The sequence below is a fragment of the Staurois parvus genome, unplaced genomic scaffold, assembly GCF_062004578.1.
Source record: "Staurois parvus isolate SC_StPar_1 unplaced genomic scaffold, SC_StPar_1.0 ptg000758l, whole genome shotgun sequence".
Lineage (NCBI taxonomy): Eukaryota > Metazoa > Chordata > Amphibia > Anura > Ranidae > Staurois > Staurois parvus.
Window position 1 is genome coordinate 398,433 of NW_028318554.1, and position 17,492 is coordinate 415,924.

A 17,492-nucleotide genomic window follows, 5' to 3' on the forward strand; every position below is an offset into this window, starting at 1 on the left:
GGCCTGGTGGGTGCTGAAGGAAGGGGGTTGCAGGCATGGTGGGTGCTGAAGGAAGGGGGTTGCTGGCATGGTGGGTGCTGAAGGAAAGGGGTTGCAGGCATGGTGGGTGCTGAAGGAAAGGGGCTGCAAGCATGGTGGGTGCCGAAAGAAAGGCGGTTCAGGTACAGTAGGTTGTGAGTGGAGGGGGAGTACAGGCACATTGGATGCTGAGAGAAGAGGGGTACAGGTTGGAGGGGATTTACCGTGAGACCCCTCAATGACTGATCCAACCTAAGGGTTGCTAAGGAGCCTAGGGGTTAGGGTTAGGGGGCCCCCACTAAGAAGATGGCTAACACAACCTTAATATGGAAGGGTTTTGCAGGTAAATAGCATGCCTACAATATGTCAAATGCACACAAATTCTTATGGGATTATTATTATTTTGACATTATGGGGGGTTATTTACTAAAATTGGAGAGTGCTAACTCTGGTGCAGCTGTGCATGGGAGCCAATCAACTTCCAATTTCAGCTTGTCCAATTAAGCTTTGACAATAAAACCTGGAAGCTGATTGGTTTCTATGCAGAGCTGCACCAGATTTTGCACTCTCCAGTTTTAGTAAATAGCCCCCTATTGGTCTGGTAACTGGGTCTCTTTATGGCATCGGGTAAAGGTACGCTTGTTTTTCTAGCTTCTGCAAATCGACTTGTTTGGTTGCAATGATGTTTCAGTGCCATAAGTCACATGACCCACACAGTGTGTTGGCACCAGAAAAAAACATCCAAGACTGAGAGCTAGGTAGTGACAGTTGTCCCTTGGCTTGGTCAGAAAGATCTTCCTTCATGTAAATAGTCTGTTCCTGTTTTTTTTTTTCTACAGTAAATACAACATTTTTGTAGAAGACATTATGGTGGGGGATGTGCGCTATGTATCTTCTCACTGCACCTATAGAGACCTGATGAATGTACTGCGGAGATGCACACATAAAACACTCCCTCTAGTGGAGTCAGCAGGTAAGACAACCGAACATATGTGTCCACAGTTTATGAAGGTTCAGCCCACCCAAAAGTGATATTTACGTGTTTGATAGATTTTGGTTAAACCACCTATAGTTGTTTTTTCTACACCTATGGAACTAGAGTTCCTTGGTCTGCAGAACTGCTGTGCCCATTATGAGCCCCCCACCATCCCTGTACTGAGTTCCTGGGTCTGTACAGCTGTTGTGCCCATTATAAGGGTCTTCCTCCATCCCTGTGCTGAATTTCCAGGTCTGTACACCAGCTGTGCCCATTATGAGGGGTTCCCTCCATCCCCATGCTGAGTTCCCGAGTCGGTACACCTTCTGTGCCCATTATGAGGGTTTTTCACCATCCCTGTGCTGAGTTCCCAGGTCTGTACATCTGCTGTGCTCATTATGAGGGGTTCACACCATCCTTGTACTGAGTTCCCGGGCTGTACACCTGCTGTGCCCTTTTTGAGGGATTCAAACCATCCTTGTACTGAGTTCCTGGGTCTGTACTCCTGCTGTGCCCATTATGAGGGTCTCCCATCGTCCCTGTGCTAAGTTCCCGAGTCTACATGTCTCCCATGTCTATTACAAGGAGTTTCCACCATTCCTGTGCTGAGGACCTTGGTCCCTACTGTGCTCATTATACGGGTTTCCTACCATCCCTGTGCTCAGTTCCTGCATTTACACACCTGCTGTGTCTATATTATGAGTGGCTCCCATCATCCCTTCCTGCGCTGAGTTGCAGGGTCTACACATCTGCTGTACCCATTATGAGCGGTTTCCATGATCCCTGTTCTGAGTTTTTGGGTCAGCAGACCTGCTGTGTCCATTATGAGGGTCTCTCACTATCCCTGTGCTCACGTCTTGTATCTGCACATCTGCTGTGCCCATTATGAGGAGTTCCCACCATCCCTAAGCTGTGTTCATGGGTCTGCACACCTTCTGTGCCCATTATGAGGGGCTCCCACTATCCCTGTGCTGAGTTCCTATGCCTGCACATCTGCTCTACTCATTATGATGGGTTCCCACAATCCCTACACTAAGTTCTTGGGTCAACACACCTTCTGTGCCCATTATGAGGGGTTCCTGTTATCCTTGCTCTAAATTTCCCAATCAGCACATCTTCTGTACCCATTATGAGGGGTTCCCACAATGTGCCTGTGTTGAGTTCCCAGGTCTTTACATCTCCAGTGACCATAATGAGGAATTTCCACCATCCCCGTACTAAGTTCCCAGGTCTGCAAATCTTCTGTGCCTATTATGAGGGGTTCCCACCATGTGCCTGTGTTGAGTTCCCAGGTCTTTACATCTCCAGTGACCATAATGCGGGATTCCCACCATCCCCGTACTGAGTTCCCAGGTCCATTATGAGGGGTTCCCACCATCTCTATGCTACGTTCTTAGATCTGTACACCTATTGTGCCAATTTCTGTTCATTTGATATGATGGAAAATGTTACAAGAGTGTTTAGGAGACACAAAGTTGGGTGAGGAAACCCAAAACTCCCAGGTGGACAGGAGAAGAGCTGGGAATTATGGCGGGGAGACTTCACTGTTGAAGTATCTAAGATGTGAACAAAGCCAGGGAATGACTCAGCTCACCATGTTCCACCTACAGCTAAAGCATCATTTTTGGCTGGCCTGACCCTTAAAAACTTGAAGGCAACCATAGATTCCCCTGGTGCTGGTTCTCTGTAGCAAACGGTTTCACAAGAGTTGCCTGAGCTGCAATGGTTACAACGATTCCCTTGGTATAAACCGAGAAATATTGACCTTTCTGGTTTATTTATAGAAGCCAAAAAGTACATGTAGACACGAGGTAGCAATCTGGAGTTTGCAAAATGTTCCTGCAGAACAATCACTGCATAACCACGGACATTCATATAATTATTATACAGGATTTATAAAGTGCCGACAGTTTGCTCAGCGCTTTACACAATAAATGGTTGAAGGAACTCACAAGTCCACCTAGTTCCACTATCGATCTATCCAGTTGTATCCAACCCTTGGCGATTGCATGGACTGTCACTCATAAGCAGGGGCAGACTGACAACTCATGGGGCCCCCGGGCAATAGGGGATCATGAGGCCCCTGTGTCCTTGCCCAAACTCAAAAAAGCCTATGAAAATGTACCAGGGTCATCTCTTGGGGCCCCCTACTGACCCCGGGCCCTCGGGCAGTGCCCGAGTTTCCAAATGGTCAGTCCGCCCGTGCTCATAAGCAACTTTTTCTAATGAATTCTCTAAGCAATTATTTCTACAGGGTAGGTTGCCAGGACTTTCCCCAACCCCTACCATGCAGGAGATCCCACATGGCCAGGGATGAAACTAGAACAATTTAGACAGGAGCCAATTAACCTATCAGCATGTCTGTCTTTGGAGTGTGGGAGGAAACCGGAGTACCCAGAGAAAACCCATGCAAACGGCACCATGGTTGGGAATTGAACCCATGACCCAATTACTGCAAGGCAGAAGTGCTAACCACTAAGCCACTGTGCCGCCCATAGTTCCACTATAGGAAAAAAAAAAATAGAAAACCTCTATATACAGAATCCTTTACCCACAGCGGATCCAGAGGAAGGCAGAAAGAAACAATAAAGCGTGATCCGATTTGCTCCAACGGGGGGGGGGGGGGGGGCGGAATCCCTTCCTTCCCTCCCTCCCCCAGAAGGCAATCAGATATTCCCTGGATCATCAATCTCTGATATTATTATCTATGAATGCCGACATCCAGTTATATCTTGCTCATGTAGGATTGCATCCACCTCTTTGTAATAATTTACTGAGCTGGCCAGAAGAAGCTCTGGATGCCTGATGTGTGCATGACAGCCCTAGAAGTGAAAATTGTTTCTGAAAGATCTACCGTCAGCTGACTTTTCCTTCGAAGAAGCAGGTCTGGGATGAAAATACAACATGGGTGGACCTGGTTCTGGTTGTACGCTGCTACTTCCCTGAGAGCGACAATGGAAGCGCTCACCAGACGGTTTCTTCTTGGATGTGTATAGAGGAGCACAGTGGTATATTTAGATTTCGTGCCGCCCTAGGCAGCACAAAAATTGCCCCCCCCCCCCATTGGAGATACCCTGACACCGACCAACACCCCCCTCCACCACGGAGAGTGATTGATATTGACCAACAACACTCCAGCCCCCCAGCCCCACCTGAGAGAGTCTTCCACTACCACCGCACCCCATACACTGGCAACCCCCCCACCCCAGTGAGAGAGAAGACACTCACCTTCACAGCTCCGGACATCCCTGGGAACAAGAATCGGGCAGCAAGCAGTCCACAGCCTATCTCAGATCCCCATGCTGCGTGTGTCCCTTCTTCCATCCCTTCTTTCGGGGGGCGGCACTGCCCCCCTGAAAAATGCTGCTGCCCCCCTAAAAAATGCCACCCTAGGCAAATGCCTTGTTTACCTTGTGGTAAATGCACCCCTGGAGGAGCACCTGATACAAACGTTCATGTCATTTAAAGGGCTTTTTAAAACATTTCATATTAAGAGCAGTGGTCTAATAATAATTCCTCTAACTGACATGAATGATGGGGTACCATTCCTCTGGCTGACCTCAATAATGGGGCGTCCTTCCCCCAACTGATACCTACAATGGGGCCTTATTCCTCCTAGTGACACCAATGATGGGGCATTATTCCTCCTAGTGACACCAATGATGGGGCATTATTCCTCCTAGCGACACCAATGATGGGGCATTTTTCCTCCCAGTTACACCAATGATGGGACACTATTCCTCCCACTAATACCAATGATGGGGCACTATTCCTCCCACTAATACCAATGATGGGGCACTATTCCTCCCACTAATACCAATGATGGGACACTATTCCTGCTACTGATACCAATGATGGGGCACTATTCCTCCCACTGACACCAATGATGGGACACTATTCCTCCCACTGATACCAATGATGGGACACTATTCCTCCCACTGACACCAATGATGGGACACCGTTCCTCCCACTGATACATGCAATAGGGCACTATTCCTGTCATTAATACCAATGATGGGGCACTATTCCTCTTAATGACACCAATGATGGGGCATTATTCCTTCCAGTGACACCAGTGATAGGGCTCTATATCTCCCACTAATACCAATAATGGGGCACTATTCCTCCCACTAATACTAATGATGGGGCATTATTCCCCCAACTGATACCAGCAATGGGGCATTAATCCTCCCACAAATACCAATGATGGGGCCCTATTTCTCCCACTGATACCAATGATGAGGCATTATTCCCCCCAGTGACACCAATGATGGGACATTATTCCTCCCACTAATACCAATGATGGGGCACTATTCCTCCCACTGATACCAATGATGGGGCACTATTCCTCCCCCCACTGACACCAATGATGGGGCACTATTCCTCCCACTGATACCAATGATGGGGCACTATTCCTCCCACTGATACCAATGATGGGGCACTATTCCTCCCACTGATACCAATGATGGGGCACTATTCCTCCCACTGACACCAATGATGGGGCACTATTCTTCTCAGTGACCCCAATGATAGGGCACTGTTCTTCTTAGTGACACCAATGATAGGGCACTATTCTTCTCAGTGACACCAATGATGGTGCACCAATCTTCTTGCTACTGACCGCAGGCACCATGTATTTTTTTTTTTACTCCCACTAACCACCAAGCCTGAGGCACTGTTTACTCCCAATAAGCTTTGGTAATTTTCTACTCCCACCAGCCACAGTCCGGCCTCCCTAAAGTCTGAAGGCCCTTTGTTTAGAAAGTTTGTAGACTCCTGGTTAAGAGCATCAGATACAGTCAATGTGTTTCAGAGAAAAAGCCTCCCCTTTCTTCAGGGCTTAAATGGTCAATGTTAATAAAATCACAACAGAATGCCTTAGGGTTTGGTCATACTAGCAGTTAGGGGTGGTAAAACCCTGCAGTTAAGCCCTGCACTTACTGCCCCCCAACTGCTACCCCTTTTAAACATTGGCTGGGACATAGCACCCTCTGAACACGATCCCATGCAAGGTTCCTGCACCCCTGTGCACACTAGTGCAAGGCTGGTGGTATGGAGGTGATACTGCACCTCTCCACCGCCTGCTCAATGCTCTCTGAAGAGACCAAATCTAGTGTGAATGAGCCCTGAGGGACCTGTGTTAAGGCTTGATGAAGTCTGATGTCTCCTGATGGCACTAAAGGCAGTGGGTTGTGGTTAGTGCCGTCAGGAGGTGGCCTTGACATAGTTCCCTTGCATTCTGTATTCTGTCGTGAATTTAATTGCTCAAGGCCTGAAGACGGGGGAGGCTTTCCCCTGAAACGCATTGGCTATATCTGATGCTCTTAACTATCAAATGTTTTGAAAAGTCCTTCAAGTGAGATGGACATTTGTACCAGGTGCTCCTCCGTACACATCCAAGAACTCATTCCTGGGGGAGTCTAGTCCACATTTTCACACCTGTAACTTTGAAGATAGTCAGGAGGTCCCTGCCCATGAGAGCTTACAATCTAAGAGCTTTGATGGACCAAGGGTACGTGTTCATACATTGAGAAGACAATAGAAAGCTAAAGCGAGCAACCCAAAAAGATTTATCAAGGCCAGGGGCGGACTGACTATTTGAGCACTCGGACACTGCCTGAGGGCCCGGGGTCAGTAGGAGGCCCCATGAAATGCCCCTGGTACCTTTTTATAGGATTTTTCGGGTGTGCTTTGAGTGTGGGCAAGGACACAGGGGCCCCATCATCCCCTATTGCCCCATGAGTTGTCAATCCGCCCCGATCAAGGCTAAAGGAGTCTGAATAGGTTGCAAGGAGCCCCCAAAAATTTGATGGCCCCCTGATCCAACGCAGTGTGCCATCTGTAATATATTTCTTGTCTTGTAGAATGCATGGTGCTCCTTGGGTCAATCGAGAGGACGGAGATCTCGGCGCTCCTGGAGAGAGTCCTGTGCAAGGAAAGGAGATTGAAGATGGCGTCCGCTCCATACAAAGGTCAGAGGTCAGCAAGGCCAGGGGGGAAACGGGACTCCTTCCGGTACGTGGATGAAGAAGAGACAGGAGGAGAAGAAGAAGAGAAGAAGGAGGTGAGGAGACTGAACCACAAATAACCATTTTCATGCTAGGATCGTAAAGATCTTTATTATCTGCTAATAGAAGGTTGTCCTGCAGAAAAAAGCAGGAGAGAGTTCCACAATCTCATATATATATATATGTACACACTATATTGCCTATATTATTGGCCCCGCCTTCCAAATCATGTGATTCAGGTGTTCCAATCCCCTCCATGGACACAGGTGTATACAATCAAGCCCCTAGGCATGCAGACTGCTTCTACAAACATTGGTGAAAGAATGGGTCGCTCTCAGGTGCTCAGTGACTCCAAGCGTGGTCCCGTGATAGGTTGTCACCTGTGTAATAAGTCCATCCGGGACATTTCCTGGCTACTAAATATTCCACGCTCAACTGATTTGTGTCGCCATTGTATATTCTATATTTATTTTTTTTTTAATTTGCTATTTTTCCCAACAAAAGTGGAGTCACCCTTTATACCCTTTAATTTTGCCTTCCCTTTTACCTTCCTCCCTCCTTTACCAGCATACTAATTCATTTTTTTTTAAAATAAAACCTTTTCATTATCATTACATACCTTAAAGAGGAGCTCCACCCAAAAGGGGAAGTTCTGCTTTAAGGACTGCTCCCCCATTAAGGATTGGCACCTTTTGGGGGTCGGGTACCCATTTCCGGTCACAGAAGGTGTCCTCCCCCCTCCCTCCCTGTAGTCTTTTGGGATACGTGACAGGTCCCAGAAGACTACGGGGCCATTCATGAAGCGCAGCGCTTCTCGCACATGCTCAGTGGGTACCCGACTGTGGAGCCGCAAGCCCACACTGAAGATGTCGGCCTCCTGGAACACAGGACGGCCGGTGAAACGGGCTGCGGGGGACACAACATGGGACCGAGGGACAGGTAAGTGGCTGTTTTTTAAAAGTCAGCAGCTACCGTTTTTGTAGCTGCTGACTTTTATTTTTTAACAGCGTGAGTGGAACTCCGCTTTAATGTAGACTCAGTGATGTCATCACTGGGCCTCTGTGCTGCTCTATGCAATGGACATTTGCATGGAGACTGCTCTAGGTAACACCCACGTGTGAAGCGGAATCTCCATATTTGACAGAACTGAAATCCAGTGAATGGAAGGGGTGGGTCACGGACAGTCAGGCTAGGGAGGAAAGAGCTAGATGATGCTTGATGGCTAGGAATTGAGATGGAGCTCTACCTGACTTGCTGCAGCTTCCAATGCACATTGTGAGAAGCTCACAGTGTGCAGTGTTTGCTCATTAATATTGTGTGAAAGAGAGATACATGTTGGCAGCCTCCATGCTTCTCTTAATACACATATTCCTTTAAGTGGTGATAGTGGTGCCTCCACATAATTGTTTAGTGGGAGGGGCTTGTTATGCAAATTCTGACTTCCAGGGCTTTTTTTCTTAGAGAATAGGTGCTGGAACTCGCCCTTTCCGAGTCACCCCTTGTCTCCGCCCCCGACCCACCTCCAAGCACCATACCTTGTCTCCACCCCCGACCCACCTCCAAGCACCATCCCTAGGTTTCACCACCTACCCACCTCCAAGCAACATCCCTTGTCTCCACCCCCGACCCACCTCCAAGCACCATCCCTTGGTTTCACCACCTACCCACCTCCAAGCACCATCCCTTGGTTTCACCACCTACCCACCTCCAAGCCCCATCCCTTGGTTTCACCACCTACCCACCTCCAAGCCCCATCCCTTGGTTTCACCACCTACCCACCTCCAAGCACCATCCCTTGACTCCACCCCCGACCCACCTCCAAGCACCATCCCTTGTCTCCACCCCTGACCCACCTCCAAGCACCATCCCTTGTCTCCACCCCCGACCGACCTCCAAGCACCATCCCTTGTCTCCACCCCTAACCCACCTCGAAGCACCATCCCTTGTCTCCACCCCCGACCCACCCCCAAGCACCATCCCTTGTCTCCACCCCCGACCGACCTCCAAGCACCATCCCTTGTCTCCACCCCCGACCCACCTCCAAGCACCATCCCTCATCTCCACCCCCGACCCACCTCCAAGCACCATCCCTTGTTTTCACCACCTACCCACCTCCTAGTACCGCCCCTTTTAGAGTATACAAAGCCAAGTATCATTTTGTGGTGCTAAGTAATTTGTATGGAAAAACAGTAAAATAGATCTCCTACAGCCAGCAACAATAGACCCCCTCTCCCCGTGACAATAGATTTGCCCAGCAACAATGGATCACCTGCAACAACTCCCCCAGCAACAATAGATCCCTGACTGAAACAACAGCATCAGTAGATCCCCTGGCATTCAGCAAAAATAGACCTTGTCCTCGACAGTAGAGCCCTCTCAGTAACAATTGTTCTCACCCAGCATTATAAGACCCATCCACAGCAACAATAAAACCCCCATCAGCAACAATAGACCTCCCAACAAAAAATAAAATAGGCCCCCTCCAGCAACAATAGACCCCCCCCAGTGACAATAGATTTCCGCAGCAACAGTGGATCACCTGCAACAAAATTCTTCCCCCCAGCAACAATAGATCACCGGCTGCAACAACAGATCTCCCAACATCAGTAGATCCCCTGGCATTCAGCAACAATAGAACTCGTTCTCAACAGTAGATCCCTCTCAGTAACAATTGCTCTCCCCCAGCATTATAAGACCAACCCACAGCAACAATAAATCCCCCATCAGCAAAAATAGACCTCCCATCAAAAAGAGAATAGACCCCCTCCAGCAACAATAGAACCCCAGTGACAATAGATTTCCCCAGCAACAGTGGATCATCTGCAACAAAATCCCTCCCCCCAGCAACAATAGATTCCCGGCTGCAACAACAGATCTCCCAACATCAGTAGATCCCCTGGCATTCAGCAACAAGACCTTGTCCTCAACAGTAGATCCCTCTCATTAACAATTGCTCTCACCCAGAATTATAAGACCCATCCACATCAACAATAAATCCCCCATCAGCAAAAATAGACCCCCAGCAAAAAGAGAATAGACCCCCTCCAGCAATAATAGATTTCCCCAGCAACAATGGAGCACCTGCAACAAAATCCCTCCCCCCAAACAACAATAGATCCCCGGCTGCAACAACAGATTCCCCAGCATCAGTCCCCTGGCATTCAGCAACAATAGAGCTCGTCCTCAACAGCAGATCCCTCTCAGTAACAATTGCTCTCCCCCAGCAATATAAGACCCACCCACAGCAACAATAAATCCCCCATCAGCAACAATAGACCTCCCAGCAAAAATAGAAAATACTCCCGTCCGCAACAATAGATCCCCCGTTCGCAACAATAGACCTCCCAGCAAAAAATAGAAATACACCCCTCCAGCAACAATAGATCACCCATCAGCAACAATAGATCACCCATCAGCAACAATAGACCTTCCAGCAAAAAAGAGAAAAGACCCCCTCCAGCAACAACAGATCCCCCACCAGCAACAATAGACCTCCCAGCAAAAAATAGAATAGACCCCGCCAGCAACAATAGATCCCACATCAGCAACAATAGACCTTCCAGCAAAAAAGAGAAAAGACCCCCTCCAGCAACAATAGATCCCCCAGCATCCAGCATCAATAGACCCTCCAGTACACCCCAGCACTCCTTACATGCATTCAGTGTTGGAGGTGCCAGAACTGCGTTCCCCCGCGTTCCCGCTGAAAAAAAAGCCCTGCTGACTCCCATCTCTGAGATCCAGGGGCGGACTGACCATTTGGAAACTCGGGCACTGCCCGAGGGCCTGGAGTCAGTAGGGGGCCCCATGAGATGCCCCTGGTACCTTTTTCATAGGCTTTTTTGAGTTTGGGCAAGAGACACAGGGGCCCCATGATCCCCTATTGCCCGGGGGCCCCATGAGTTGTCAGTCTGCCCCTGCTGAGATCTGAACTTTTACAGTCCCATTCTCAATGCCTTCCTAACAGAGTGTACATATTGCATTGATGGATGCAGGATTTACAGATTAGGGGGGTGGGGGGTAAATAATAGACCCCCAAAAGCTGCCATCTGCAGATTGGGGGTCTCCTGCTCAGCTTGGTAAGATGAAGAGAGCCGTTGGTAGGCCCAGAGCGCATGCTTGTCACTTTTCATGTCAGCACAGGCGCTTTGAATTCCCGACAAGAGTCCTGCGGAGAATATCTGACTCATGAAACACGCGCTATAAATACAGCCCAGCCGGCTTATTTTTCCGGAGTGTCACTTTAATTACGCCCCTGTAGGGTCTCCGTATCGACTTCAATGCTCCGTGCGTGCAAAAGCCACGGCGGAACAAAAGGCTTTCATTACCCTCATCTGTGACTTGTAATGGAAATCAAACATTGCGCTCCCTCGCCGAGCGCGCTGAACTTTGCTGTATCAGACACAAATAAATACAATCAGTTATTGGAAATGAGAGATGACAGGAGGGGGGGAGGGGCACGTTACCGGGAAGATTGAGTGACGGCGGATGGTAATGAATCCGAGAGATCTGACACGAGGCGGAACAATGTATCACTGCTGTCCTTCTAAGCCCTCATGCACACTTTTTTACTGCGGCTGTTTACAGCGCATTTTTACAGCGGCTGTTTTTGGCTTTTGACATTTTTTTCTACAGCCAGTAAACCCCCCAGCGTGTTATCCTACGTGTCCATCCCCGGCGTGTTATCCTATGTGTCCATCCCCGGCGTGTTATCCTACGTGTCCATCCCCAGCGTGTAATCCTATGTGTCCATCCCCGGCATGTTATCCTATGTGTCCATCCCCGGCATGTTATCCTATGTGTCCATCCCCGGCATGTTATCCTATGTGTTCATCCCCGGCATGTTATCCTATGTGTCCATCCCCGGCATGTTATCCTACGTGTCCATCCCCGGCATGTTATCCTACGTGTCCATCCCCAGCATGTTATCCTAGGTGTCCATCCCCGGCATGTTATCCTATGTGCCCATCCCCGGCGTGTTATCCTACGTGTCCATCCCCGGCGTGTTATCCTACGTGTCCATCCCCGGCATGTTATCCTACGTGTCCATCCCCGGCGTGTTATCCTACGTGTCCATCCCCGGCATGTTATCCTACGTGTCCATCCCCGGCATGTTATCCTACGTGTCCATCCCCGGCGTGTTATCCTACGTGTCCATCCCCGGCATGTTATCCTACGTGTCCATCCCCGGCGTGTTATCCTACGTGTCCATCCCCGGCATGTTATCCTACGTGTCCATCCCCGGCATGTTATCCTATGTGTCCATCCCCGGCGTGTTATCCTACGTGTCCATCCCCGGCATGTTATCCTACGTGCCCATCCCCGGCGTGTTATCCTACGTGTCCATCCCCGGCATGTTATCCTACGTGTCCATCCCCGGCATGTTATCCTACGTGTCCATCCCCGGCATGTTATCCTACGTGTCCATCCCCGGCATGTTATCCTACGTGTCCATCCCCGGCATGTTATCCTACGTGTCCATCCCCGGCATGTTATTCTACGTGTCCATCCCAGGCATGTTATCCTACGTGTCCATCCCCGGCATGTTATCCTACGTGTCCATCCCCGGCATGTTATCCTACGTGTCCATCCCCGGCATGTTATCCTACGTGTCTATCCCCGGCATGTTATCCTACGTGTCCATCCCCGGCATGTTATCCTGTGTGTCCATCTCCGGCATGTTATCCTACGTGTCCATCCCCGGCATGTTATCCTACGTGTCCATCCCCGGCATGTTATCCTAGGTGTCCATCCCCGGCATGTTATCCTACGTGTCCATCCCCGGCATGTTATCCTACGTGTCCATCCCCGGCATGTTATCCTAGGTGTCCATCCCCGGCATGTTATCCTACGTGTCCATCCCCGGCATGTTATCCTACGTGTCCATCCCCGGCATGTTATCCTAGGTGTCCATCCCCGGCATGTTATTCTACGTGTCCATCCCCGGCATGTTATCCTACGTGTCCATCCCCGGCATGTTATTCTACGTGTCCATCCCCGGCATGTTATCCTAGGTGTCCATCCCCGGCATGTTATCCTACGTGTCCATCCCCGGCATGTTATTCTACGTGTCCATCCCAGGCATGTTATCCTACGTGTCCATCCCCGGCATGTTATCCTACGTGTCCATCCCCGGCATGTTATCCTACGTGTCCATCCCCGGCATGTTATCCTACGTGTCCATCCCCGGCATGTTATCCTACGTGTCCATCCCCGGCATGTTATCCTACGTGTCCATCTCCGGCATGTTATCCTACGTGTCCATCCCCGGCATGTTATCCTACGTGTCCATCCCCGGCATGTTATCCTACGTGTCCATCCCCGGCATGTTATCCTACGTGTCCATCCCCGGCATGTTATCCTAGGTGTCCATCCCCGGCATGTTATTCTACGTGTCCATCCCCGGCATGTTATCCTACGTGTCCATCCCCGACATGTTATCCTACGTGTCCATCCCCGGCATGTTATCCTAGGTGTCCATCTCCGGCATGTTATCCTATGTGTCCATCCCCGGCATGTTATCCTACGTGTCCATCCCCGGCATGTTATCCTACGTGTCCATCCCCGGCATGTTATCCTACGTGTCCATCCCCGGCATGTTATCCTACGTGTCCATCCCCGGCATGTTATCCTATGTGTCCATCCCCGGCATGTTATCCTATGTGTCCATACACACACAGACTGGAATCAACGTTTTTTGGCTGGAAAAAAACCCCCAAAACTAGTGGGTTTCTAGACACTTCCTGTCCGGCCCATGTTTATAAACAGCCTCCCCGCCCCCTGCTTGTGCTCGCTCCCTGGGAGCACGCAGCACCGCAATCTCGTGCCCGCTGTGTCCTCCGGACCTGATCACTGATTGTTCACATGCAGAGTAGTAAGCAAGATGTCACTTCCTGACATCATTGCTTACTACGTGTGAAATCTGTGAATGATCATAGAGATCACATGGTACAGGGCTATTCACAACAGCAGTGTACCATGTGACAAGCTGTGACCAATCACAGCTCACAGTATTTCTCAATGGCTGCAAGAATGCAGCCAGAGAGAAGGAGAAATGATTGATTTTACAGCCTTTATGGGTGTAAAAGCAATCAGTGGAAAAAAAAAAAAAAATCTTCATCACCCCCCACAAGTAGTACAGTGTCACCATGGTGACCCTGTACTGCTAGGGTGACAGTGTGTAAAAAAAAAAAAACATAAATAATAATATAAAAAAAAATGTTTAAATGTATAATTAATTTCAAATTATAATTTTTGGTTATAAACTAATTTGGGTTATTTTTTTTTTTTACTAAAAAGATAACGGAATAAATTTTGGCCAAGATTTATGATGAAATTTGCAAAATTTTATAAGAAAAAATACTGTTTTTCAAAAGTTTTCGACTTTTTCATTTACATAGCAAAAAAAATAAAAATCCCAATTGTGAATAAATACCTTTTAATAGCTTTATCTGTCTCAAAGAAATGCTAAAAAATGCATACGGGTACAGTGTTGCATGACCGCGCAATTGTCATTCAAAGTGTGATAGTGCTGAAAGCTGAAAATTGGCCTGGACAGGAAGGGGGTGACAGTGTCCAGACTTGGTTAGTGGTTAAGCTATAAAAACGCTCTAACGCTGAAAAACGTGGGAAAACGCCGCTAAACGCAATGCAAAAACGCTAAAAAAGCTGTAAAACTCACAGCTAACATTACCAGCGTTATCAAAACGTCCCGTGTGCATGAGGACTAAACCTCAGATATGTAACCACTGACCTTGCAGGGTGATGAAGAAACCCCATGCTGGGAGTAACCTCTATAATTGCTTTCCAATAGTACTTTGAGTTTAATTTGCTCACCTTCTTTTTAGTTCTTTATATACTTGGAGGTCAGGGGCGGACTGACAACTCATGGGGCCCCTGGGCAATAGGGGATCATGGGGCCCCTGTGTCCTTGCCCAAACTCAAAAAAGCCTATGAAAAAGGTACCAGGGGCATCTCATGGGGCCCCCTACTGACCCCGGGCCCTCGGGCAGTGCCCGAGTTTCCAAATGGTCAGTCCACCCCTGTTGGGGGTGTATGTATAAATAAACAAGCAGATCTCATCGTCCTGCAAACCTGCATGTACAGTGAAGGAAATGCATATTTGATCCTCGGCTGATGTTGAATGTTTGCCCCTCACAAAGAAATGATCGGTCTACAAATCGAATGTTCGGTGTATTGTAACACTGAGAGACAGAATAGCAACAACAAATTCAGCAGAAATGCGTCTAACAAATGATGACTGATCTGCATGTTCATGAGGGAAATAAGTATTTGATCCCCTTCACAAAACATGGCTTAGAACTTGGTGGCAAATCCCTTGTTGGCCATCACAGAGGTCAGACGTTTCCTGGAGTTGGCCCCCAGGTTTGCACACATCTCAGGAGGGATTTTGGCCCACTCCTCTTGGCAGATCCTCTCCAAGTCGTTAAGGTTTGGTGGCTGACGTTTGGCAACTCGATCTTTCAGCTCCCTCCACAGATTTTCAATCGGATTAAAGTCTGGAGACTGGCTAGGCCACTCCAGGACCTTAATGTGCTTCTTCTTGAGCCACTCCTTTGTTGCCTTGGCCGTGTGTTTTGGGTCATTGTCATGCTGGAACATCCATGCAAAAAAAAAAAGTAAATATATTATACCTTTCCTTTTACTAAACCTAGAAGCATAAGGATTGCAAATAGTTCATATTGATTGGATGGGTTTAGTTCCACTTTAAAACATGTGTGTGTGAAAAGGCACACTTTGATGGCGGGAATGTATTTATTTCAGGTACTTGTATAGCGCCGTCAATTTACGCAGCGCTTTACATATATATTGTACATTCACATCAGTCCCTAACCCTCAAGGGGCGTACAATCTAAGGTCCCTAACCCTCAAGGGGCGTACAATCTAAGGTCCCTAACCCTCAAGGGGCGTACAATCTAAGGTCCCTAACCCTCAAGGGGCGTACAATCTAAGGTCCCTAACCCTCAAGGGGCCTACAATCTAAGGTCCCTAACCCTCAAGGGGCGTACAATCTAAGGTCCCTAACCCTCAAGGGGCGTACAATCTAAGGTCCCTAACCCTCAAGGGGCGTACAATCTAAGGTCCCTAACCCTCAAGGGGCGTACAATCTAAGGTCTCTAACCCTCAAGGGGCGTACAATCTAAGGTCCCTAACCCTCAAGGGGGGTACAATCTAAGGTCCCTAACCCTCAAGGGGCGTACAATCTAAGGTCCCTAACCCTCAAGGGGCGTACAATCTAAGGTCCCTAACCCTCAAGGGGCGTACAATCTAAGGTCCCTAACCCTCAAGGGGCGTACAATCTAAGGTCCCTAACTCACATTCATACATACAAATATGAGGGACAATTTAGACAGGAGCCAATTCACCTACCAGCATATCTTTGGAGTGTGGCAGGAAACCCACGCAGGCACAGGGAGGACATGCAAACCCCAGGCAGGTGGTACTGTGGTTGGGGTTCGAACCAACGTTGATGTTTCTTATAATGTTTCTCAGCCTGATAAAAATTATTGTCCAACTCCGTTGAATAATCTCTTCTCCCCTTTAGTAATTCTTTTTGGGGTGGGATTTGAACCAATGACCCTAGTACTGCTAGGTGGAAGTGCCAACCATGTAGCCACTGTGCTGCCCTAATGTTGATTATAATGTTTCTCAGCCTGATGAAAATGATTGTCCGACTCCTTTGAATAATCTATTATCCCCTTTAGCGATCCTTTTTGAAACTAGAATGTGAAGATCAGCATTTTCATTTTTAACCTTTGTTATGCAGTCCATACATGGTTCGAATTCCGAACGATTTTTGTACGAAAATCGGACCTAAGAATAATCGGCCGATTTTCGCTCTGTTAGTGGGGCAATGACATCGGCCGATTTTTATGGTTCCTCCCCATTTTGTTTATCGGGCATGCTGGAAAATTTCACAAAAAACGACCGAATTTTGAAATCATTGGTGGCACCATTGGATTACAGAACGAACGACGTTTTGATTTTTGGACGAAAAATCATTTGGAATTCGAACCATGGCCTGTATTAGTTTGCCGGAAAGTCTTCCCTCCATATGGTGACTGCAAGCTTTGGTTTTGGGTAGATTATTTCCTCTTGGGAAGACACCGGTTTTCTGGTAGATAGAATGAAATGTTATGGTTGAAAGTCCAGAAATCTTTCATTATTTGTCTGGGAATGTTTTACAGCCAATGGAAGAATGCAATGGCCCCATTTCTCCGACCAATTCTGGCGAGCCCACCAGTGACCCAGCACAGCCAGGTAACATCCCAGTATCTAATGTGTAAAACTGGATCATATTTGTCATGGTGATATTTTTTCTTCTCTTCAGTTTTAATAAATGGAGCCCTATAGCTTCTTATGATATTAAGTCATGGATTTAAGCGTATCTGTAGCCCAAACTTTTATTTGTCGGGGAGCTTTAGAATGGAGGGTCAGCAACAGGCCTACCAAGATCTACCTGATGATCTCCG

General features: G+C 48.2%; 1 protein-coding gene across 2 annotated transcripts in view; it reads left to right on the top strand.

Moving 5' to 3' along the window:
- The window catches only part of CLCN1 (chloride voltage-gated channel 1), a 244,992-nt gene that overhangs the window by 200,896 nt on the left and 26,604 nt on the right, over positions 1-17,492 (top strand). For both annotated transcript variants that reach the window (XM_089654357.1, XM_089654356.1), the window contains exons 16-18: positions 858-991; positions 6,859-7,058; positions 17,208-17,280. In XM_089654357.1, coding sequence (XP_089510483.1) covers positions 858-991; positions 6,859-7,058; positions 17,208-17,280 — 407 coding nt within the window. The remainder of the gene's footprint in view (positions 1-857; positions 992-6,858; positions 7,059-17,207; positions 17,281-17,492) is intronic.